Raw genomic sequence first — 26,743 nt, forward strand, 5'->3', positions numbered from 1 at the left:
AACATACATAGGCTCATATGCCAAGTGACTATAAATAAGAATATTGGTAGTATTGCAGTACTGACTGCAGTATTTTTTGTAATAGCAAAAACATAGAAACAAGTACAATTTTGATGAAATACTATATCAGCAGAACAATGAATGAAAGGCATCAAGATACATTGTAAGTGTAGAAAAGAAAGGTGGCAAAACAAGGTGTGTGTGTGTGTGTGTGTGAGAGAGACGGATTGGAGGAAGCATTGTATGTGCGTATTTTTAACGCAGAGAATGCCTTTAAAAGGACATGCAAGAAATTTAATGGTAGCCTAAAAGGAAAGAAACCCAATTTATGTGTATGTGTGTGTGCGTGTGCGTGTGTGAGAGAGAGGGGGGCAGATAGGCAGAGCCAGCAGAGGATGTAAACGCATTTCATTGTATGTTTTTTTGACATGATTGAAATTCTAACCATGTCACACATTGCTTAGTTGTAAGAAAGAAACGACGACGACGTGGTGTGGGTTGTTCTCCACTGTGAACCCTAAATTCAGAACTGGCTTTTCTTCTGGCAGAAATCTCATCCCCCCCATATCAAAACTTGACTTTTGATATTGGAATGCGCCTTCTGTGGGCTCCTGCAGATTCCTGTTTCCTGTATCTGCACACCCATTCTACCGACTGCGAGATCCGAAAGCAGGTCTATGGCTGGCCCGCAGTAGGTGTTCAGGAATCAGCGGGCAAATACTTGTCGAAATCAGGAAAGAATCTGCAAAATCAGAAGCGGATCCCTAATGTCCTAGACTATTACAGAATGTGCTTCCCCCAACCTGGACGGCGATGGGCGCGCCAGCGCTCAGGACAGCTGAGCCTAAGGCGTCGCTGAACTGGGGCTGGGCAGCAGAGCGACGTGGGAGGCCCAGCCCACTCTGCCCCGCCCCCGGCTTCCCGCGCTGTGCGCCCATTGGCTGGCCTCGCCGGTGGGCGGACCCCGCCGCGCGGAGCTCTGCGCCCCGGGGCTGGTGCCGCGGCGTGCGAGGCGCGCTGGGAGCTGTGCTGGTGCTACGCGCGCGCCGCCGGCGATGCCCCGGGACCGCGTTTCTGCTGGGACTGCATCCCGGCCGGCAGCCGGGGCCGTGACGTCTGGCCCGGTCTCGGCCACCGCCGGAGCGCCGCGGGCTTCGGACCCGCTGAAGCGGTGAGCGCTTCCTTTGCCCCCTGTGCTCCCCGCCCTCGCCCCTGCTTAGGGGCAGTTGGCCGCGGGTGGGCAGGAAGGGGCGGGCCGACTGGGTGCTGCGCACCGGCGTCCCCGGGACCAGGTCCAGATTCGCCCCGTGACTGTCAGTCCCCAGGATGCCTGTCGCACTTAGTAAGTGGTGTGTGCAGATGTGCCAACTGGTCATCGAGCGGCCGCGGGCACTTGTCCTCGGCCTCCGGTCCAAGCAACTCTTCTGCGAACCTGGATGGGCTCGGCGAAGTAGCCGCGCAGTGCGCGGCCCTGAGAAGACCCGGGTTAAGTGAAAGCCCCCTCAGCCCTTCGGGGTACCCGAGAGGCAGGGCAGAGGGGTCGCAGCAGCTTAGCTTCTGTGTGGGTGAAATAGCTTGGGCGAGCTCGAGCTCTTTAAAAGATTGCTCTTTTAAGAAGAATTACATTGTAGAATTGCATAATTTGCTCTGTCTTCTCCAGAAATAGCTTTTGATGTTAGGATAATCATTTGAATGCAAAATTGACTCTCTTCCCCCAGGAAGAAAGTTTTGGGGTTTTATTTATTTATTTATTTATTTATTTATTTGCAACAGATTTCTTAAAGAAAATTCTCGGAAAACAAACAAACAAAAAAAGGAGTCATACGTAGTGTTTTGAATGATAAATCTTGAAGGATTAGTTTTCTTTTCTCATTTTGCTTAGGCGTGCTTTCACCCACATTTACATAGACAAGTTCCAGATTTTGGAATGATGTAAATAGCATCCCCCAAACCCCATCCCACTTAGCCAAGGACAAGTGTGCTGCACCTGGCCGCCGGTTTGGCTGCGGACTCAGGACTGACCCCAAGCACAGAAGAGGCTGTCCTGCTGGCCCCGGCTATTTATTGCAGCGATTTGGAGTCATAGCGGACGCTGCTGTTTCCTCCGCCTTCGGGGCGCTTGATCGCAGCATCAGCTCGCTCTTTTCGCCTTTCTGGCCTGAGTCTTCTCCGGTCCTCTGGATGGATCAGGGTGGATAGACACTTGAAGTACTTAAGTGAATTGTTCTTACCTAATACAGCGGATACCAGTACTATACTGCCCTCTCCCAGTCTTTGTGGTGTTTGTGTGAGTTGATTGGAGCCGAGAGTGCAGAAAATGATATACGTTTTGGAAAGATTGAAAAACGCTTTGGTGTTGTCATCCTTGGCACTTGTTTCTAGAACTAAGTTCTGGTGGCATTTATCTCAGCCTGTTTTGTCCTTTTCCAGGCCTCTGGCTTGGTTTGAGTGGAAAAGGAATGCCTATTTCCTATCCTGTAAGGATTAGAGAAAGAGATTGCTGACTTGACAAAAAAGTGCTGCAATTTAGTCTACCTTCTTCAGAGGATCAGAATATTACAGATTATTTTTTAAATGAAGGAATATTGAAGATTGTGGAATACTGTAATTGTTCTTGTTAGGGAATTGGAAAGTACAAATGCTGCTCTGATTTATTCAGTAATTAGGAAAAACTTAAATACTTTGCACCCTTTGCAATTGCCAATGCTACTACTAATTCACTTGTAAAATCAAAAGGCATCTCTGATTTATCTTTTCTATAAATCTCCTTTGAATAAAAAATTAAAATTTAGGTATTGTTTTGCCGTTTCTAGTAGTCATAATTCTTAGTATCTTCTTTAAATTTTAAGTGTATTTTAGTGAGGGGAGTTATAAAGTAAAGTATTTCCTTATCTTTTGCCTCTGGGGATGGTTTATAGTGGCAAGGAAAACAGTAATGATTTAAGAAGTAGAATGGTTTGAAGAATATTTTGAAGACTGCTCTTTTTTAAAAAGTGTATTGTGATTTGTAGAATTATTTTTCTACAAATTTTTAATGTCAGGATAAACATTTGAATGCAACATTGGCACTTTTGTTTACTAAATAGTAAGTTTTGAACTCTTATGGGAATGTTATCTCCCATTAAAGAAATTTTGCAAAATATAGAAAAACACAAAAACCATACCTAGTGTTTTCAGTCATCAATTTTGAAAGATTAGTTTTTTCCAGTTGGTTTAGACTGGAAACTACATGCCCATTTTCCAAATTTGAAATGGTATCTGCAGTGTTGAACGTGCAACTTTTGTGGTTAGGGAATGGGAAGGATTATAGTTTATATTACAATGAAAATTTTATCCATTGACCTATCAACAACACCAGAGACTTATTTTGACATTTTCTCTTGTAAGAAATGAATGGAAGGGGCTGAAGCTGTAGCTCAGTGGCAGAGTGCTTGCCTTGCATGTATGAGGCGGTGGGTTTCATCCTCAGCACCACATAAAAATAAACAAATAAAATAAAGATATGCTGTCCATCTACAATTAAAAAAAATAAAAAGAAAAGAAAAAGAAATGAATGGGATAATAAAATGCTTCAGTAACTATTAGGACCACTAATGTTAAATGCTGTGATTGTTGGCTTTTTTTTTTTTTTTCTTTTTTGTACCAGGGATATTGAACACAGGGGCACTTAACACTGAGCCACATCCTCAGCCCTTTTTTATTTTTTATTATGAGAAAGGGTCTCACTAAGTTCCTTGCTAAATTGCTGAGGCTGGCTTTCAACTTGTGATCTTCCTGCCTCAGCCTCCTGAGCTGCTGGAATTACAGGCTGTGATTGTTTTTAATGACATTAAGTTGGAAGATTTTTGAGAACTAATTTTTTAGTGACGTGTCCTTACTTAAAGTTTTCTTCTTTTTCTCTGAAGCTTCAATATTTTCCTCGCAGCATTCATGTAGGAGCTGTGGTTTTATTATCAAGGTTCAGAGCCCTCTTTTTTTTTTATTTTTGTCTTACATGTGTAAGATTTTGCAGTTGAGATCTGTACTCAGAATTGGGTAGCTGAGGACTCGAGATCAATTCAATAAAATATCCTATATCATTTTCCCTAAGTATCTCATATTTACTTTTCTATTAAGAATTAATCAGGAGACCATTTGTCTATACCTGTTAAAATCCTTGAATTTTTAGAAGACATTTGACACAGCAATTCCACTTCAGAAATTTATCCTAAGGAAGACAGAATTTGTTATTAGAATGTTTGTTGCATTGTTATTTCTAATGATGAAGCTTTGAAAAATACTCTAAGAAATGGCAAAATAATTTATATAATAGAAGATATATGTGATGGTTCATATTATATAAAATTATGCAGCCATTAAAATCATGTTGTGAAAGAATTGCACAAAATGAAAAGATGTTCACAATAATAACAAGTTTAAAAAATAAAGTCTTCAAGTACAAGGCCCTGGGTTCAATTCCCAGCACTGCAAAAAAAAAAAAGAACTTAAGATATGAATGTTATCTCATTTTTGATTAAAAGTAAATATGAATAAAAGATTCTGAAGTAAAGATTGCACTTATATACTATTCAGGCTTACCACTTTGAGAGAAATTCTCCTGCATAGTAAAATTTAAAAGCCTTTGAGTTCAGGAGGTTGAGGCAGGAGGATTGCTAGTTTGAGGCCAGCCTCAGCAACTCAGCAAGGCCCTGAGCAACTTGGTGAGATCCTGTCTCAAAAAAAAGAGAGAAAAAAAATTAAAAAACCTCTGAGTTAGATTGAAGAAGGAAAAAAGAGAAGGCTGTGAACATATATTTAGGCATTGAAACCAGTCTGTCTTTGAAGTAATTATCAAATCACAAGAGTTACATGGGGAGTTTTCAAGTATCCCTGCTTATCCACAGGGTTTACTTTTTTCTCTTTTAGTTGTTGAGCTTTATAATTTTAATATAGGTTAATAAACTTGTTGTTGTGAGGTTTGAAAGATTGGCATTTAAATTCTCAGTAAGTGTGTAAGTTCAACATTGGTGATGTGACTATTGTGTGTACATCAGAATACGTAAAGTGATTATTTCTGGGTAGGTGGGATTTTGTGGGGTATTGACCTCTTTCAGTGTCTCCCAAAATTTTCAAAATAGTTGTACTTTAATTTTGTATCAAGATAAAGAGTATGACTTAAAAAATTTTTTTTAAGGGCGAGGGATGTGGTTCAGTGTGTGGAGTGCTTGACTAGCATGCAGGAGGCCTTGGGTTCAACCCCCAGCACCATTAAAATAAATAAATAAATATATAAACTATATATTTATAGATTAAATAAATACATTAATTAATTTAAATAAATAGATAAATATACTATATATTCATATACTAAATAAATATATAAACTAGTAGGCAATCATTAAAGAGCAATGTATTAAAGAGCAAAAATGGAAAAAAGGTTATATAATAAAAAGTCTCCCTCTTTGACCTGTTCCTCAATTCCTCAATTCCTATTCCTCCAGATTTCCTCCTCTGGGTAACCATTATTAGTTATTTATTGCTTAATCTTCCAGAGATATTTTCTGCATACACAAATGAAAACATTTACATTTTCCCCTGGTATATGTTTGCACTTTTCTTCCATTGTGTTTTTCCATCCTGCAATGTATCCGAGACATCTTTTCATATCAAGAGCTTTCTCAGAAGTTATTTCCTACAAAGCGATTATTAGCACAGAAACACAGAATTTTAAAAACCGAAGATGAACCTTGATTAAGACACTGAAGCACAATGGAACATGCTGTAGTCCCAATACTTTGGAGGCTGAAGCAGGAAGCCCACTTGAACCCAGGAATTCAAGGTAGCCTGGGCAATTTAGCAAGACCTAATCTCAACAGGAAAAAAAAAAAGAAAAAAGAGCAAAAGAAAGAAAGAAGAAATGAAGAATAATATAAGGAAGAGTTTCCTTTGTAGTTGGGCTAATTGAGTATACTCTTGCTGTGTGAAGGAATCTCTTGGGTTACTGAAACATGAGGTAAGGCATAATAAAACTTTCTAGAGTACTTTAGCATTAAATAATTTTAAAAGAATTTTAAAAATTTGGAGGGTTTATACCAAACCTAAAGATGAATATCTTTAAAGAAATGAGAAAATAGAGTGGACCCATAAAATAACAGTAGGGCACTATGGAAATAAGCTATCAAAGAATAAGAAGAGCTCTATGAAATTCAAGGTATGATAGTCACATAGAATTCTGAACAGAAGGACTAGAAGTTAGAGTTGCCTGTGTTTGGGGCTTTCTTCCTCTTTCCCAGGTTGACTCTTCTGTTATTAGATCCTGGTTTGGTTTACTCATTTTACTGAAGAACTTAGTTGTTACTTTCTAAGAGAAGATAACTTTTTTGGGGGGAGAGGTACCGGGGACTGAAGTCAGGGGCACTTGACCACTGAGCCACATCCCCAGCCCTATTTTGTATTTTATTTAGAGACAGGGTCTCACTGAGTTGCTTAGCGCTTTGCTGAGGTTGGCTTTGAACTCACAATCCTCCTGCCTCAGCCTCTGGAGCTGCTGGGATTAGAAGCGTGGACCACCATACCCGGCTAAAAGATAACTTTTCTAAGTCCTTGTGTGTCATAAAAATGTCTCTAGTCTACCCTTACACTTGAACTGTAGTGTACTTGCATGTAAGTCTAGCTTTCTCCTCAGAATTTTAAAGACAGAGTTCTAGTGTAGCTGTCGTCAGTATTGCTAAGAAATCCAATATCAGCTGGGCGTGGTTGTGCACACCTGTAATCAAGGGTGCACACCTGTAAACAAGTTCAAGGATAACTTCAGCAATTTAGTGAAGTTCTATCTCAAAATACAAAATAAAAGAACTGTGGGTGTAGCTCAGTGGTAGAAGAGCATTCATCTAGCATGCCCGAGGGCCTGGGTTTAATCCCCGGTACTGAGGGAAAATACAAATCTGATATTGTTTCCTGTTCCTTGGGATATGGGCTGTTTTTCTTTTTCTTTTTTTTTTTTTTTGGTGCTGGGGGATTTGAACCCAGGGTCTCATGCATGCCAGGCCAACACTTTACCACTGAGCCACATCTTTGGTATTCTGAGATTGTTTGATAGTGTGCTCTTGCAGTGATTCTTTTTTATGCTTTCTCCTTAGGGCCCTTTTAACCTGAGATCCCCTCTTTTTCCCTGTTTGGTAAATTTTTTGTTGTTGTTTGTAGATTCATACCATTCATGTAATCATATATATACATAGAGTAATACTGTTTCATTCAACTCTTTGCAACCCCCAACTGCTCCCACCCCATTTTCCTCTACACCATCCAAAGTTCGTTCATTCTTCTCTCCCCACCATCCACCCTTGTAAGGTAAAATTTTAATAATGTTTTCCTTTCCATTAATTTTGTTCTCCTTTTTTTTCTTTTGTTCTTTTGGATTTCTGACCTCCTGGTTTAAGCTTTAAATTTCTTATAATCCTTGTTATATTTTTCACATCTTGCTTTCTATTTTTTCCAAATTCTCCAGGTGAATTTTTCAACTCTGTCTCTAGTCCTTCTATTTAGTATTTCATTTTAATCTTATTTTTAATTTTGTAGAGCTCTTTCATATTCTCTGCTCCTTTTCATACCTCCTGCTCTTATTTTAGGATGGCAATATGTTTTTTATTTTTAAAAGATATTAAGTGTGGATTTTGCATTTGGAGTTTTCTTTTGCTTTCTTCATTGTTTCTGCCTTTTGAAGTTCTTTTTTTCTCTTTGTGTGGCTTTTCAGTTTCTTCAGGGAGAAACTTTCAGTTCTCTGCAGTGTAGGATGTAATCCAGGGAGCAGACCCATTCCCGAAGACCACTCCCAGGTTCAGTGATTAGCTAGGAGGACTTCAGGATTCTGCATATACAGGTACTCTCAACTGAGATGTATAACAGCAAAAGGATGCAAAGCAAAATTGGCAATGTGGAAAGGTGCATGGGGTGAAGTCTGGAGGAGAAGAGATGCAAGCTTTCAAGAGTCCTTTTCCAGTGTGTTCCACAGGATGTGCTCATTAATCCTGACTGCAGGTGCAAAACGTTGTCTACCAGAGAAACTTACTAGAGTCTTGGAACCTAAGGTTTTATTGGGGACTGGTCATGTTGGCACCCTCTGCCTAGCATGTACTGAAATTCTGGACTCCCAGAAGGAAAGAGGGTGTTCAGCATAAACCACATTGCTTGTACAAACAATGTTTAGGTGCAGTGAGCCACTCTTATCAGTTAGGGAAAGGTGGGAGCCTTCCTGAAATCAAAGTTGCTAGACACCAGCCAAGGTGGACCTTGTAAGCAGACTTTTGAAAAGTTAGCAGTGTCAGGCCTGCCATGTAAATTCTGCACAGGGACCAAGGGTCCCAGTTTAATATATAGGCTTTGACTCACCATATAATTTTCTGCTTCATACCTTATCTGGGCCCTCTATTGGTAACCTGGAAGTTAGAACCTCTCTCTTATGGGGCTGACAAAGTCACCTGTTGCAAGATAATGGGAGACTGGCCCTGGGAAAGGGTGCATCTAAACATTATGCATCATAAACCATGATTAGATGAGCAGATCTCAAAGTAAAAGAGAATAGAACCAGAGACCACAGTGATTTCAATGAACTTTTAGATTATTGTATGTTGTCTTGGGACAGTGATTCCTGAGGCTTGGTAGAAGGCCATTAAGCCTCAGCTCGGGAGACGAGTAGGTTGTATGAAAAGATTACTGTTTGCTTTGCTTATTTTCTAAGAATATAGATGGATGTTGCACTGAAATTTCATGGTGGGTGTTGAACGGGAAGGGAAGGGAAGACATCCCAAGTTGATGGATTGTGGGCCATTTGTTGGCTCTGTATTTTACATGGTTTTGAATTAACTTTTGTAAATATATATTTTAGTATGCCTTTATTTTATTTATTTATTTTTATGTGGTGCTGAGGATCAAACCCAGGGCCTCAAACATGCTAGGCAAGCTGTCTGCCACTGAGCTACAGCCCCAGCCTCTTGAACTGTTAATACTTTAAAATTGGCAGCTGCACACACACACATACACACACACACACACACACACACACACACACACACACACACACAGAGCCAATCTGCGTTTCCAGTGTTTAAGGACATGGGAGCACAGGAAAAGCTGAGACTGCTTTATTTTATGGCTACAATAGCTGAAGTTGGGAGCATCTGTCCCCCTCTCTCTCTCTCTCTCTCTCTCTCTCTCTCTCTCTCTCTCTCTCTCTTTCATGGTGCTGGAGATGGAACTGAGGAATTCTCACATGCTATATAAGCCCTCTACCTCAGTCCACATCTGTCCCTTTTGGAGACGATGTGCTCCCCTTTTGTTCATGCCACCATTATGTGGGCTAAGTGTCAGTAGAAGTTTATCCTTTATATTTGTGCTGCTGTTTTACTGCTGTAGCTTTAAGAAGGAAAGACAGTGTATTTGGGGTCCATTCTTCTTTCAAACCCACAGAAAGAAAAAGTCTCTTTCATTAAAAAAAAAAATAAAAAGTGGGGGAGGGAAGAGCATTTTTGTGTGTGTGGAGGTTAAGAGTATTCCTATATTTTAATATGTAAACAAAGAGTATTTGTGGGCTGGGGCTGTGGCTCTGGGGTACAGCGCTTGCCTTGCATGCATGGGGCACTGGGTTCGATCCTCAACACCACATAAATAAATAAAATAAAGGCATTGTGTCCATCTACAACTAAAAATTAAAAAAAAAAAAGTGTTTGTATCAAGAAAAGATGCTATTGCCAGATGTAGTGGCGCTCGCCTGTAATCCCGGTGAATCTGGAAGCTGAGGCAGGAGGATTGCAGATTCAAGGTCAGCTGAAGCAATTTAGCAAGGCCCTAAGCAAGTTAGCAAGACCCTGTCTCAAAATAAGAAATGAAAGGGCTGGGATGCAGCTTAGCGGGTAAGTGTCCCTGGGTTCAATTCCAGGTGAGAGAGAGAGAGAGAGAGAGAGAGAGAGAGAGACAGAGAGAGAGAGGGAGAGGGAGAGAGTGAAAGAGAGGGAGGGGGAAAGAGGGAAAGAGAGAGGGAAAGAGAGAGAGAGAGAGAGAGAGATTTTTCTTCACCCTTCTCTTACCCCCGGCTGAATCTTCAGTGGGAATTCCTAGTAAAGCTTCAGGGCAAACCACTGAAAATTAACACCTATAACTTTGGTGGGATCTGAAGCTCCACCCAAACTCCGTTGACACATGGAGAGTTCAGGTGAGGAGTGAGAGTCTGTATTGTATTTTGTAATAATGCCTGGGCCTCTGTTGTTGCATCATTGATATTCTTGGTTTTGAGACAGATGTCTGCAGCCTGTGAGAAGCTGCCTTGTCTCCCTCTTCCTGGCAGTGCTACCCTCACCCTGGTTCGGATGCAGCTATAGCATTGCTTCTCAATTGCTTGCTGTGTATTGCCTTTTCATAGAATTATAGACTTGAAAGACTTTAGTAAAGCTTTGACCACAGAGGAAATTTTTTTTTTTCTAAAGCTCTCCAACTTGCCCAAGGAAACAGAAAAAAGAGGACAATGGGAAATATTTTTCTAAATCTTCAATTTATAGATAATGAATTACTACAGTTAATACATTTGCATTTGTACCTGTGATGGAATTGTACATAGAAACCTAGATGAGTTCCTGAATTCCTTCAGCATTTTCTTGCTTTCCTGCCACTGCTTTGGGCTCTGGGATAAAGTATATATTGTGTGGTAAGGTGTAGACTTATCCCAGCTGGCTGGGACTTCGTGGTAGTTACAAATCACTACTTCATATGACAGTTAGTTACTTCAATTAATTATTGAGGTGATGGATGAGACAGAGATGCTTTAAGCATTTCCACAGAAGTCACTTCGCTCTGGCATCCCAGGAACTATTAATCAAAGGGGAACCTAGGTTTTGAGGTATGGTCAAGAACAATTATTCTCATCTTGGTAAAGTAAGTGATCAATGGGAGAAAAGATATGAATATATGCCACTCAGATCCAGTTTTTAATTGTAAAATATACATAACAGAAAAATTTACCATTTTAATCTTTTTTATTTTGGCCAGGGCCACATGGGGCTAGTTTATTACAGTTAGATACCTTTCTCTTTCTGTCATTTTAACCACTTTAAAATATACAATTCAGGGGCACAAAGTACGTTCATATTATTATACAACCATAACCAATATCATTTCCAAAAATTTTTTATCAGCCCAAATTCAAGCTCTGTATTCATTAAACAGTAACTTCCCAATCCCCATTTCCTCCAGTCTGGCAACCACAATTCCATTATATTTATGAATTTAACTATTCTAGGCGCTTCATAAACAGGAATCAAGTAATATTTGTGTCTGGCTTATTTTATTTAGCATAATGCTTTCAAGGTTCATCCATACTGTAACGTATTAGAATTTTCTTTTTTTCTTTGTTTTTTTTTTTTTTTGGGGGGGGGTCGGTGGTATTAGGGATTGAACCCATGACCTTATGCATGCTGTACCACTGAGCTATGTCTCCAGCTCCAGAATTCTATTTTTAATGCTAAATAATATCTCATTGAATGTACTGACCACATTTTGCTTACCATTTTTTCATTGGACATTTGGGTTGTTTGTGCATTTTGACTGTTGTGAATGATGCTGCTATGAACAGTGGTGTAGCTCTATCTGTTCAGGTTCCTGCTTTCAGCTCTTTGGGGTATACACCTCAAAGTGTAATGGCTAGATCATATGGTGATTCTATGTTTAGTTTTTTACTGTCATATTGTTTTCCCGCAGTGGCTGCACCATTTTATATTCCCACCAGTAGTGCATAAGAGTTCCATTTTCTCCACATCCTTACCAACAGTTGTTATTTTTCTGTTTTTGAATTAAAAAAAAAAAAACAAGCCATCCTAATGACTATGAAGTAGTATCTCATCATGGTTTTGATTTGCATTGTCCTAGTGAGTGGCAATATTGAACATCCTTTTGTGTGTTTGTTGTGTGCTTGTTGATCATCTGTATCTTCTGTGGGGAAGTTTCCACTGAAATCCTTTGCCCATTTTTAAAAATTGAGGTGTCTGGTGTTTTTTTTTTTTTTTTTTTTTTTTTAAGGAGTTCTTTATATATTCTGGGTATTAATCTCTTATCAAATGTATTGTGTGCCAGTATTTTCTGCCATTCCATGGGTGACCTTTTCACTGTGTTGATACTTTCCTTTAAGGCATAAAAGTTTTAAATTTTGATGAAGTCTATTTATGTGGATTTTCTTATTTGCCTTGTAACTATTGAATATGACTCCACATTGGTATCTTATTTAAGAAATCATTGTCAAATTCAGTGTTGAGAAGTTTCTACCCTATGTTTGCTTCTAGGAGTTTTATAGTTTTAACTGTCTTTTTTCTGGGGATTGAACCCAGGGTAGCCTTACCACTGAGTTACATCCCCACCCCTTTTCATTTTTATTTTGAGTCAGGGTCTCTCTAAATGGCTTGGGACCTCACTAAGTTGCTGAAACTGATCTTGAACTTGAAATCCTTCTGCTTCTGCCTCTGGAATTACTGGATTCAGGCATGTGCCAGCATGCCTGGCTTCTGGTTTTAACTCTTAGGTTTAGATCTTTGATTCATATGATGTAAGGTAAGGGTCCAGCTTTGTTCTTTTGCATGTGGATATCCAGTTTTTCCAGCACCATTTGTTGAAAAGACTGCCCTTTCCCCAATGAATGATCTTTTCACCCTTGTTAAAAATCATTGGAACATTTATGTGAGGGCTTATTTCTAGGCTGTCTGGTTTATTCCATTGTTATTTATGTCTGTCTTTATGCCAGTATCACATTGTTTTTTTAATTACTGTAGCTTTTTAAATATATATATATATTTTGCTGTTTGTTTGTTTGTTTGTTTTACAGACTGCATTTTGGTTCATTGTACACAAATGGGGTACAACTTTTATTTCTGTGGTTGTACATGATGTAGATTCACACCATTTGTGTAATCAGACATGTACATAGGGTAATGATGTCTGTCTCATTCTACCATCTTTCATACCCCTGTAAAATTTATTTTTTAGTTGTAGATGGACACAATAACTTTATTTTATTCATTTATTTTTATATGGTGCTGAGAATCAAACCCAGACCTCCACATGCACTAGGGGAGCATTCCAGCACTGAGCCACAACTCCAGCCCCATAATTACTGTAGCTTTATAGTAGATTTTGAAATCAGGAAGTGTGAATACTCCAACTTTGTTCTTTTTCAGAATTGTTTTAGCAGTTCAGGATCCCTTGAGATTTCATACGAATTTTATATGGATTTTTTTTTCTGTTTCTCCAAAGGCATCTTTTTGATTTCGATAGGGATTGTATTGAATTTATAGATTGTTTTGGGTATTATTGCCATTGCAACATTATTAAATCTTCTAATCCATAAATATGGGATGTCTCTATTTGTCTTCTTTAATTTCAGCAGTATTTTATAATTTTCAGTATGTGTCTTTTACCTCCTTGGTTAAGTTTATTCCTACTAAGTATTTTATTCTTTTATACTATTATAAATGGAATTGTTTTCTTAATTTTCTTTGGAGATTACTCAGTGTATAGAAACAATTGATTTTTGTATTTTGATTTTTTATCTTGCAGTTTTGCTAAATTTGCTTTTTGGTTCTGGTGTGTGTGTGTGTGTGTGTGTGTGTGTGTGTGTGTGTGTGTTTAGGGTTTTCTACATATATGTCATCTGTGAAAAGAGATAATTTTACTTCTTTCCAGTTTGGATATCTTTTATTTCTTTTCCTTACCTAATTAGTCTGGCTAGAACTTTTACTACCATGTTAAATAGAAAAGCTAGAAGTGAAAATCCTTTTCTTTGTTCTTGATCTTAGCAGAAAAGCTTTCTGTCTTTTGCCAATGTTAGTTGTGGGCATATTTTCTTTGATTCCTAGTTTGTTGAATATTTTTTATCATAAAAGGACGATGAATTTTGCCAAGAACATTTTCTGAATCAGTTAATCTAATCATATGTTTCTTCCTCCAGTTTATCTTTTTTTTTTTTGTTGGTGCTGGGGATCGAACCCACGGTCTTGTGCTTACAGGGCAAGCACTCTATCAACTGAGCTATCTACCCAGCCCCCTCCAGTTTATCTTATGAAGGTAGTATTACTGTGATACCAAAGTAAGACAAAGAATAAGAAAATGGAAATTCAGTTCAGTATCCTTCATGAATATAGATACAAAAACCCTTAACATAATATTAGCAACTAGAATTCAGTAACTTACAAAAGGGAGTATACACCATGATCAAGTGGAGTTTACTGATTTTTGTAATGTTCTAGTTCTTATCCTGCATGACAATTATATAGATACTTTACTTTGCTATGAATTATTATCCTACAATACATTTTCATTTTGTATCTTTTCCCCCCTGTATGTGTGTCATATTTCTCAAAGAGCTTTTCCTTCCCTCCCTCTTCCTTTCTTCCCTCCCCTTTCCCCTTCAGAAAGTAGTGGCTTTCTGATTGTACAGGACAATTAAGACAGGGTCACACATATTGCAGAATTTTTAGTATGTATGGCCCTTGACCCTTAAATGTCTGTAGTTCCTGGATTGTGTATTCAGCCAAAGAATAGCCCCTATGGACCTTCATACACCAGTAGGTGGGTAGGGTTTAGGAGCATACTGTCTTAGATTGAGAACACTAGAGAAAAAGAAAAGCATGTAGGGTCATCACGAAAGTTAAGTGGCTGGTCACAGTGGTGCATGCCCCAATGACTGGAGATTGGTGCAGGAAGATCACAAGTTCAAGGCCAGCCTCAACAACTTAGTGAGGCCCTAAGCAACTTTGTGAGACCCTCTCTCAAAATAAAAAGTAAAAAGGGCTGGGGATGTGACTCAGTGGTAGAGAACCCCTGGGTTCAACCCCCAATTAAAAAAAGAAGAAGAAGAAGAAGAAAATAAGAAAGAAAAGAAAGCTAAATGAAAAATTAGAGGAAGTGACAACCTGGTCTTTAAGATGGGTTGCATAGAACTGTATATGCTATACCTGAATAAGGAATTTAAGGTATTTTCAAGGATTATTTTGGTCAAAATCAAGACAAAAAGTAAGTTGCATTTAAGTTTTTTCTGGAATTTAAGTTGTTCTCATTTGTCAATCCCAAGAAGCTATCAGGAAGCGGACATGTGCTTGAAAGACTCATAATTCTCATCCTAAGCCTGTAGTGTTGGCATGGTACTGCAGTGTACCTTATCCCTTAGTGCCAGCCTGTCCCTCCTTCCTCCCAAGGGAGGGGAAGAGACCTTTGAGAGGGGAGATCAGCACTGCAGTGAGGAAATAAGAGAGTGACTAAGAATTGTGATTCAATATAATGTATTACTGGATTAAACTAAGGAATCCCAAAATGAACTCTGCATAAAGAACTGTCTTGAGGCTTGTGACTGTGAAAAGTGACACAGGCTTCCCCTCAGAAGGGCTTGATGAGATGGTTTTCCTTAATCGGAAAGGTTTTGGGCATAGCTAGTCTTAATTTGGCATTAAATTAATAGACTGGATTGTGCCCAGTTTTGGTTACTATGCTTTTAAAATGATGTAGATAGGCAGACATGGTGGCACATGTATGTAATCCGAACTACTTGGGAGACTGAGGCAGGAAGATTAAAGTTCAAGGCTAGCCTGGGCAATGTAGTGACACCCTGACTCAAAGTAAAATAATAAAGGGACTGGGGATGTAACTCAGTGATGGTGTACTTTACTAGAATGTACCAGGCCCTGGGTTCAATTCCCAGTACACACACATACACACACAAAAGTGATGTAGATAAATTCAGGAGCCCGGGGTAGATAACAAAAATTATCAAAAGCAGGCAAAATATCAGCCCTAAGATTGGCTTAAGCATTTTTCTTAGAGCCTAGTCCAGATTAAAAGTTTTTAGTAGCAGTACTACAAAACACCGCAAGATGGTGACAGAACCCTAAAATGTCTTTTTTTAAATGTCAAATTTGGAAGAGATCAGATATTCCTTGTTGAAAATGAGGAAAAGAAAAATTTAAAAAGTCTTATGTTTCAAAACTTTTGGAATGATTAGAATGCTTGTTCTGGCAGGATTTTACAACGCTTACCCATTACGTCTGTGAAGCATTTTACACATGTTGAAAAGCAATTCTGGTCTGTGTATTTGGCACCCTGCCTCTTGGGCTCTTGCAGATATGAGTACTGCCTTCTTAGCGCTCTGTTCTCCTTTACCCTCTTTCCTGCCCTCTGTCCTACTGTCCCTTTCCACCAATACTTTATATTATAAGGATTCTGGAGGACTGTTCCTTGGGTCAAATAGAGACTATCAGTTATTAACTGTGTAACATTCAGAAAATTCCTTCACTTTGTGCTTTGGTACTTTTTTCTACAAAATGGAGATAGTGACAGTACACACTTCACTGGGTTATTCTCAGAGATAAATGAATCAATGAGTGTAAAAGCACTTAGAACAACACCGGCACAAAAAAACATTAAAATTATATGGAATTAAAGTTTACATTTTTGCTATTCATTGAGTTGATTTAATTTAGTAAGTAGATGAGTGAACTTCTTGAGAATTTTTCCTGATTAAAAAGTCTATGTCAAAATACATTCTACTATCAACTAACTAAAGATGACAAACAAAAAAGAAAAAAAAGAAAAAGAAAAGTCAAGTCTAGGGCTGGTATATCCCCAGCACTGCAAAGAAAAAAAAAAAAATAGCAAATCAAAAAACAGAAAAAAATTATAAATCAAATTTACTAGTTTAGGTAGCATTTAATAGCTTCCTTTTTCCTGTCAATCATATTTCCCAATTTTACCCCTTTATTTTTTTAACTTCATTTTTTAGTTGTTTATTTATTTTTATGTGGTGCTTAGGATTGACCCTAGTTCTTCACACATGCCAGGCAAGCAACTCTACCACTGAGCCACAACCCCAGCCCAATTTTACCCTTTAAATTAGTCACTGAAGAGAAAATGACAGGGATTTTATTTATTTATATGAAGGATTTTTTTTAATTAAAGGGTATAGAGTTGTGTTCTCAGAAAGTGAAAGAAGTAAGAAATATTCATGCAAATTAGGTTTTTGTTCCATAGATATTTTTATCTGTTCAGAGGAAAAATCTTTGCAATAATCAAGATTTTTTTTAAAGGATACTCTGCCTTATTTTAGGATTATATAAAATATATGCTAGTGAAATTAAAATTTGTTCATTTTTAAAGAACTTTTTAAATGAAGCACTTTAAAATGAAGTATCAAAAATATGAGATTTTTTTCCGAAGTAGTCCCCAAGATACCCTTACCATAAGTAAGCTTCTCCAGTGACCCTGACACCATATTTAAGCTGCTTGTCATCAAGATTTTCCAAAGAGTGTCAACAGGATTTCACAGGATTTCTGCAGAGAGCTCTGTGTGGTTTGAAACTTCCTCTTTCTTGTAAAAGGCCAGGTTTGCAGACAAATGGATATGATAGACTCAGACTCAAGAGAATGCACTGTACAAAACTTAATATCTCTATTTTCTGTGGTAAAAACGTGTGAAACCTCTGTTTTTGACCTAAAATATGAAACAAAGAGTATCTACTATGTAACTACTCACTGTCATGTAACTATCCCACCAAGTACAAATCTAAAAGAATTTCCAGACCCAGGGCCCAGAGTTTTTAGGCATTACCCCCTCTAGACTACTACAGCTTAAATAAACCTGCTTCCTGAAAATTCCTCTGGGTTCAGTGTCATCTGACTTATATCATTTCCACATTTTTTATTGGTACATTATAGTTGTACATAATGGTGGAATCTGTTGTTACGTATTGGTACTTACACAGAATGTAACAATATAATTTGGCCAGTAAAAATATATTTTAAGATAAGATCAAAAAGAAAATGAATGCCATGTACTTACCACTCATTTAAACAAATGGAATGTTAATAATATTTTTGGATTTTTGTGTACCCTTACTGATTCCGTGTTCCTTCCTGAACATCTCCCAATGTGGCTTTTGTGTGTGTGTGTGTGTGTGTGTGTGTGTGTGTGTGTGTATGTGCTTGGTAAGATTAAACCCCAAGGCCTTGCACATGCTAGGCAAGTGCTCTACCACTGAGCTGTACCCCCAGCCCTTTAACTTTTTGATTTCTTATTCTCTTACCTTAAAAAGTATGTTACCACTTGTGGACATATTTATAAACAATGTAGTGCTTAGATTTGTATGTTAGAAAACATTACATGAATGGATACATAATATAAATATTCTTTTGCAAATTGCTTTTTAAAAAAAAGTCAACATTCTGTTCCTGACACTCATTCATGTAGCTACATTTAGGGTACCTTCATTTTTACTACTGTATGGTACTGTTTTTAAAAAAAAAAATTTTTTTAGATGTTGATAGACCTTTATTTTACTCATTGATTTGTATGTGGTACTGAGAATCAAACTCAGTGCCTCACACATGCTAGGCAAGTGCTCTACCACTGAGCCACAACCCCAGCCCCTGGTATTCTGTTTTATTGTTTTGTTTATATATATATATATATATATATATATATATTTTTTTTTTTTTTTTTTTTTTTTTTTTTTTTTAAGTTGGAGGCAGACACAATATTTTTATTTTTATGTGGTGCTAAGGATCGAACCCAGGGCTTCAGTGCTCCACCACTGAACCACATCCCATGTTCTGCTTTTTGAATGTACCATTCATGTCGCTATTTGTCTGTCAATGTAAAGAAGTATTAAATTCAAGAAAGCTTTAAATTTTGCTGTTAAAAACCAGTGCTGCTGTGAACATTTTGAGACTCTTGCCAGAAACACGTTTAAGTGTTTTTCTAGGCCACTGACCTAGGAGGACAATGCTGGGAAATGACCCATGGTTTTCTGAAGTGAAGGTTGTAGTGCACCTGCCTGTCAATGTCCTCGTCAACATTTGACGAGGTTTTAGCATGGTGCGTGCAATATGGCCTCTCCTCCAGTCCCTCTGGCCTCCTGAGTTTTCCTCATGACGTTTGCACTTACTCTTTCCTCTGCCTAGAATGTTCTTCTCCCTGTGATCTTCACAGTTTGCTCTTTTACCTGCCTCAGGCCTTTACCTGGTTTTCCTGTTCTGTGAGGTCTTTCCTGGCCAGCTGTTTGAAACCTGACATTCCTCTCCTTTCTTCCCAACCCCTTTGCTGCTTTATTTTTCTCCAAGCACTTATTACCACTTTTTTTTCCCTCTGGCACAGGAGAAGGAATTTTGCATGTCATGTTCACTCTTGTAGCCTTAGAATTTAGAGCAGTACCTTGTCTATAGTAGACTTTAATAAATATTTGTTGGCTGAATTGAATGAATTTCATTTTCTTGGTTATTAGTGAAGTAGAGCCTATTTTTATTGGCCATTTGTGTTTCTTCATCTGGGAAATGCCTATTCAAATATTTTGTTCCTTTTTCTATGTGTTGTTTAATACTTCCTTATTGACTTTTAGGAGTTCTTTATAAATTCAGATTGCAATCCTTCATTAATGAGTTCTATGATAAATATTTTATTTTGTGGCTTACATTTTAGTTTGCTTCTAAAATTTTTTTGGCATCTTTTAGTAAATAGTTTTAATTCAAAGTGGAGATGATCATTAATAGTTCCCTTGTTGCTTTGTGTTGAGTATTGTGTAAGACATTCTTTCCTATCTTGAGGTCATAAATGCATTTTCTGATCTGTTTTGGTAAAAAATTTAAAGGTTTATTTTTCACTTTTGAGTATCTCATCTTCCTGGAATGAATTTTGGGTATGATGTGAAGAGAGGTCCACTTTTTTTCATCTGGAGAGCCAGTTGTACTTTGGCCACTCAGTGACGAGTCTGTTCTTTCGCCATTGATCTGCAATGCCAACCTGCTAGGGGCTGAATGTTTGTAACCTTCCTTCTCCCCAAATTCATATGTCAAAGCACTATTCCCTAATGTGATGGTTTTTGAAGGTGGGGACCTTTGGAGGTAATTAGGTTTAGGTGAGGTCTGAAGGGTAGAGTTGCTGTGGTGGAATTAGTGCTCTTATAAGAAGAGGAAGAGAATAGAGCCCTTTCTGTTGCTGCCATTAAGGATACAGCAAGAAGGTGGCAATCTTCAAGCCAGGAAGAGTCCTCACCAGGCACTCAAACTGCCAGTGCCTTGATCCCTGACTTCCTGACTTCCAGAACTGTAAGTACTAAGTTGTCTATTGTTTAAGCCACTCAGTCTATGAAGTTATATTATAGCAGCCTAAGCCAAGATCCTTCCTCTGCTATATATTGTTTCCCTAATCTAGATCTTTTTCTGATCTGTCTTGTGTTCCATTCATTTTTGTCTCTTTCTATACAATACCACATTTTCTTCTGCATTATAACCTTGATATCTGGTAGGGCAATTCTTCCATAGTACAGTTTTGTCTACTATTAGCTCACCATTCTTTCATATAGATTTTAATTACCTTATCGAATTCCAAAAAATGATGAGAAGGGATTTTGATTGAAATTCAGTTGAATTAAGAAATGTATTTTGGGATGAATTGATATATTGATGGTATTGAATTTCTTGTCTATAAACATGGTATATAGCTTATATTTATTTAGTCTTATTTAATATGTTTAAAGTTTTTAAAAAGTTTTCCATATAGAATCTTGCATATCATTTTAAATATTTACTCTTGGCATCTTAATTTTATCACTACAATAAATAATTATTTTAATATTTCCTAACTTTGTTGGTATGTAGAAATGTACTCAACTTGGTAATTTGATCTTATACTCAGATACTTTGTTAAACTCTTATTAATTCTAGTTATTTATCTGTAGATTCTTTGGCATTTTCTTTCTTTCTTTCTTTCCTTTTTTTTTTCTAGTGGGTATTGAACTCAGGGACACTCAACCATGAGCCACATCCCCAGCCCTATTTTGTATTTTTTTAGAGACAGGGTCTCACTGAGTTGCTTAGTGTCTCACTGAGTTACTTAGCACTTCACTTTTGCAGAGGCTGACTTTGAATTTTTGATCCTCCTGCCTCAGCCTCCCAGGCCACTGGGATCACAGGCATGTGCCACCTCACCTGGCCTACTTTTACTTTTTTGCCTTATTTCATTAGTCCCACCAGTTTAAATGTCAAAACAACAACAACACCACAACAGCAACAACAACAACAAAAACCCCAGTGATTATGGGTATAGTGGATTGAGCAGTGTTGCTACAGTTTGAGTCTACTCACAACCTCAGAATATAACTTTTTTTGGAAATAGGGCCTTTACAGTTGTAACTAAGGATCTAAATGCAATCCTACTTGATTATGATGGGAGCTAAATACAATGCAAGTGTCCTGATAAGGGATAGAAAAGAATACACATAAGCCAGGCATTGTGGCTCATGTCTATGATCCCAGCTACTCAGGGGCCTGAGGCAGGAGGATAGCAAGTTTGAGACCAACCTGGGCAACTAAGCCAGACCTTTTCTCAAAATAAAGAAGGGATGGAGGTATTGCTCAGTGGTGGAGCTCCTCTGGGTTCAGTCTCCAGTACTGCAAAAAGATAAAAGAAAAAGGACACATAGACACATAAAGAAGGTTGAAGTGGAGATTGGACTGATGCACCTGCAGTTCAGGGAACACTGAGGATTGCCTGCAACCACCATGGCATAGGAGAGAGGCACAAGATGGTTTCTCCCTTAGAGTTTCCAGAAGGAATCAATGCTAACAGCTTACTTGCAGACATCTGGTCTCCTGAAATGCAAGAGAACATGTTTCTGTTGTTTTAATCCACCAGTTTGTGGTAATCTGTTTTTGTAGCATAATGCAATGGATACCTTTATCTTTTTTTCTGACATTTTTATCTTATTTATTTAATTTTGTGCGTGTGTGTGAGAGAGACTGAATCTTATTACAGTCCTTATTTTAAAATAATTTGCATTGATGATATATTGACATAGTTCAAAACAAAAATGTATATAGAAGGGTTTACTCCAGCCACCCACCATAGTGTTCTGCCTTTGTTGTTGTTGTTGTTTTCACTAAATATAGCTTAGTGATCATTCCTGACCATTATGCAAACAAGTTTCTTACTCATTTGCATAACTTTTTAGTATTTTTATTGGTTGGATATATAATTATTTGTTAAATTAATTCCTGTTTGTGGAATTTAGGCTGTTCTTAATTTTTTTGTAATTATAAATAGTGCTTAGTGAATAATCTTTGTACAATTATGAGGGTATCTATAGGATAAATTTCTAGTAATAGAATTGCTATTTCAAAGTATGTGCTTTTGTTGATAGATATTACCAAATTGCCTTCCTTAGAGATTATAATTTATATGTCAAACAGGAATCTGTGAGAATGCTGATCATCCGTACTCTAATTAACAGTCCTTTTTTCCCCTAGTAGTGCCGTGAATCAAACCCAGGGCCTAACGTACAAGGTAAGTGCTGTACCACTGAGCAACATGCCCTGACCTTTTAATTTTATTTTGAGACAGAATCCAGCTAAGTTGCCAAGGCTGGCCTTGACTTTGCTATCCTCATGCCTCACCCTACAGAGTAGATGGATTACATGTCTGCTTTATCACCCCTGGCAACATCGTCATCTTTTTGTTCTGTGCTAATCCAGTGTGATGCTGTGGTATCTCCAGGTAGTTTCAGTTTACATTTGCTTCTCAGTAAAATTGAGCATCATTTTATATGTTTAACAGCCATTTGTGATTCATTGTTTTTTATTATCCTTTACCCACTTTCCTACTGAGTTACTTTTATTCTTATTTACTTATAGGTTCTTTATAACAGTACTAGTTTTTTGTGAGTTATGGATATTTTTCTGGATTCATTTACTCTATAATAATGCTTTCTACACTTTTATGATTTTGAAAATTTTATTTTTGAAATTTATTTCTAAGTTGTTTCTTTCCTTAGAGATAATAATATTGTTGAAATAGGGGCAGGTCCCCCTAAAATTCAAATTTAGCATGCTCAAGAGATGGTATTTTCAAAGAATCCTATTGATCCTGCAACTTTAGTCAAAACTTGAGGACTTTTATTTTCTATATTTCCTTTGTTTCAAATAAAACTTATAATTTAAGAACTGTATCCTTAACTAAAACTTAAAAACTTAAGTTTTCAAAAGTTTGCTTTTGCCACATATAAAAAAAAATGTGATCATTGTGGAAAATTGAGAAAGTGGAAGTAAAAATAAGGGAAAAAATTCCCTCAATTTTCCTCATTGTTAACACCATACTTTTTATGATATGTACTTTGCTATATATGATTTGAAATATATGATATATTTATATAATATGTTTGAGATATATATAATATATATCTCAAAGAATATATCATTTTTGTTTGAAAATGCAAGTGTACCATATATACTTTAAACTTTTCAGTTAATCTTACAAATCTAAAACTGTTAATAATATTTTGTTATATGGATAAAAAAACAATTATGTGGTTTATCTTCAGTTGTTTCTGCAAAAAATCACTCTTTTCTTCATTAGCTATTACCTATTCTCAGAATTTGGCCTTGACTTTCTTCTCTTCTGAGTGTTGTCTCCTAAGTATTCTCGTTGATGGCTTGCAGTTTCAACTATTAGATACATGCCTGTGCCTTACAACTGATATGTCTAGCTTATAAGCCTTGGCTGAGCCCCAACCTATGTATCACATTTGCTGTGTAACATTTCCACTTGCTTAAGCCCAGACACCTAAGATTCTATATACCCAAGTAAGTCAGAACTATGAAATTCCTCCACTGCAAACCTGACATTCTGCCAGTGAATGGCACAATCATCTGTTCCACCAAATATGCCATGAACTCAGGTATCACCATTAATGTGTCCTTCAGCCCTCTCCCATGTCTTCTGTATTACCAGATTGTTGCCTATTTTCCTCCTAAATATCTTAAGTCTTTCCATTTCTTAGTGTCTTCACTACCAATATCCAAATCTATGATATGACCTGTGATATCATAGACCAACTGATCTCCCTGTGCCCCATTGGACCCTATCCCATAAATTCTCTCTGGCAGTGCCTCTTAAAGTATCTGTGGTGAAGGACCATTGTTTTAAAATTTCTATGATCTATCATAGAATAATATTCTGTAAAAGATAATAAAACTAAATTAATAGAAAATTGAAATAAAAACAAAGCCAAAATAGAAGCCTCAATTTTTGATTAAATGCAACAGACATAAATCTTCTCTATCATAGTGATATAAAAGTTTCTGAATACTTACTCTGAGATTTTGCATTTAACTTGATATGTACTGGTAGCCAACATATAACATGTTTGATTTGGCCTACTATTGAATCTATTTTATTGCCTGGTATACAGAAGATAACTAATAAATATTTGTGAAATGAAAGATGTAACTTTGCCTAGTTGGGGCAAGTTGTTTCCAGTGATTGGGCATTTTAAATATTACATTGAGCATATCTGTAATTAAGTCTTCATTTCTTCAGGATCAATTCCTGGCTTATAGAATTACTATATCCAGGGTAGAGACATTTAAAAAAGGTTTTGTTAAGCTAAATTGCCTTTTAAAATATTGTGTTCCCATCAATATTAAATGTGAGTGTCATTTCTGTTCCTTTGGAATAGTCCTCTCTCTGTTTAGCTCCTTCTCATAATTTAACTATTTCAGTTCTGGCCTATGTCTTTGAGCTGGGGAGAAACAGCTTTCCTGCCCCTTGTCCTCATTCTGCTTTCCCAGGGAATGGTTCATTACCATGTGGTATTTACCTTTATCTGACCTAGAGTAGTTTGGGATCAGGTGGAGGAGGCAGGAAGGACCATGATCCTTTAGAATTTTCTCGTTCTTCAAATCTTCCTGGGTCTGGATTGCTTCTCCCATGATGTCTCCTTTAATTTAGTTTGGAACAAATTTTGACTTTTGCAGTCATGCAAAACTAGTGATTATCTGACTCATATCGGTGTTAGTTCGTGGGCATGAAAAGTATCTCTTTGCAAGACCCTATGGTCTTTCCTGTTGGCTTTCAGATAGGGAGACTTAAACTGAAACATAATTTCTTGTGAGATTTAGATGTCAGAAATAACCAATTATATGAGTGAGGATACTTTTTATTACAAATTGCAAAAAATTCTAATACAAACAGATGCGTTTATTATCTTCCATAATAGGAAGTCCAGAGGTAGGGTGAGCTTTAGACTGGTAAAGATCAGCAATGGCTCAATTATGTCATTACAGACCCAAGTTCATTCTTCTCTTCATTCTGCTATTCTCAACAGATGCTTCCTTCTTGTGTTGCAAGGTAGCTGCCAATAGGTATAGAGGTCAGAGACTTCCTTGGTGATGTCTTGATATAGATGCAGGGGCTGGGGAACTCTTCACTAAAATGAAATAAGATTTTTCCTTTAGTTTGATTGGATCAACTTAAATCATGTGTTCCCATCTAAAATGTTTTTAAAAGCCTTTAAAAATGAAGGTTTGGTAGACAGAAAGTTAGTGTTCCATGTTACAATTTAGGTCCTTTGAAACCACAGACCAAGGTTAGTTACTTCATAGCTAGGCATAGAGGACTCCGCAAGCACTCCATATTTTATGGTTTATCATTTCCAATCCTTCCTTTCATGTTATGAATTTATATATTTGTCAGAACTCTGGTTTGCAAATAACAAATACCCAATTCAATTTGGTTTAAATGAGAGGAGTATTTGTAGGGCTGGAGAGATATGGCTCAGTGGTAGAGCATTTTCTGGCATGTGTGAAGCCCTGAGTTCAGTCCCCAGCACAGCCAAAAAGGGGAGAAGGGGATTTTATTGATTCACGGAACTGGAAAGGCTAAGGGGTAGTTTGATTTTGGATGTGGCTGAATGTAAGGGCTCGAGTGTCATCCACATCCTCCTTTTCTAATAGGTTTTCTCAACTTGGTAATCATGAGGGCCACCAGAAGCCCAAGGCTCAAATCTTATTAGCCTTAGCAACCTCAGCAGTGAGAGAGTTATCTTCTCTGATAACTCTGACAGAAAGATCCCAGGAAGCATTCTCATTGGTTGCCTTCCTATTTCTGAATCCATTTTTGTGGCCCTGGGAATGGAATATTCTGATTGGTGAGGCCTGAGTCACGTGTCTCCTGTGGTCCAGGTGGGCAGTTCAGCCATACCTAAACTACTTGGAAGGCCCTTCCCTCTGGAAAAATGGTTTGGGGGGGAGGGGGCTGGGGAGATAGCTCAGTCGGTAGAGTGCTTGCCTTGTAAGCACAAGGCCCTAGGTTCGATTCCCCAGCACCCAAAAAATAAAAATAAAAAAATGGTTTGGTTATGGGAAGAAGCAGGAGATGAATGTTGGGAAGGCAAAAATAACAGTTGTTCACTAATTTAGCCCTTCAAAGGAGGCCAAATTTGCTACAGCAGTTTTTCTCAAATTGCGTTCCCCAGACCTACTGAATCAGAATTTCTGAATCAGAATGGTGTCACATGCCTGTAATCCCAGCTACTTGGGAGGCTGAGGCTAGAGGATCATGAGTTGGGGCCCTGCATAAGAACACAGTGAGCCCCCTACTCAAAAAAGAAAAAAAGAAGAAAGAAAAATTCTGGTTGTGTAGCCTGAAATAATTTTTCCGTCTTTGTTGATACTTTGTTTGTTGGAACATCATTATACTTTTTTTAAAAAAACTTAGTCATGGTTTCTTTTAGGTCTTTCCATATATTTATAATTGCTACTGTCAGGTCTTTGCCTGTTAAATCCAATATTGGGGCCCTTCACAGGGAGTTTCTTTTGCCTGTGTTTTCCTCTGTGCAGGTTACCCTTTCCTGTTTCTTTCCGTACCTTGAATGTTTGTTGTGGAAATCCGGAGCATCTTAGGTAATATATTGCA

The 26,743-nt window shown here is 37.7% G+C and overlaps 1 protein-coding gene across 6 annotated transcripts in view; it reads left to right on the forward strand.

Annotated features, from left to right (window-relative positions):
• The first annotated feature begins 1,029 nt into the window (after positions 1 to 1,029).
• Positions 1,030 to 26,743, forward strand: part of ZNF638 (zinc finger protein 638) — a 102,969-nt gene continuing 77,255 nt past the window's right edge. For 3 of the 6 annotated variants that reach the window (XM_079111397.1, XM_079111400.1, XM_079111398.1), the window contains exon 1: positions 1,030 to 1,171. In XM_079111397.1, coding sequence (XP_078967523.1) covers positions 1,056 to 1,171 — 116 coding nt within the window. In that variant the 5' untranslated portion in view covers positions 1,030 to 1,055. The remainder of the gene's footprint in view (positions 1,172 to 26,743) is intronic. The other 3 variants (XM_079111399.1, XM_079111405.1, XM_079111401.1) reach the window with 1 other exon arrangement.

The sequence above is a fragment of the Sciurus vulgaris genome (assembly GCF_902686455.1).
Source record: "Sciurus vulgaris genome assembly, chromosome: 14".
Taxonomy (NCBI): domain Eukaryota; kingdom Metazoa; phylum Chordata; class Mammalia; order Rodentia; family Sciuridae; genus Sciurus; species Sciurus vulgaris.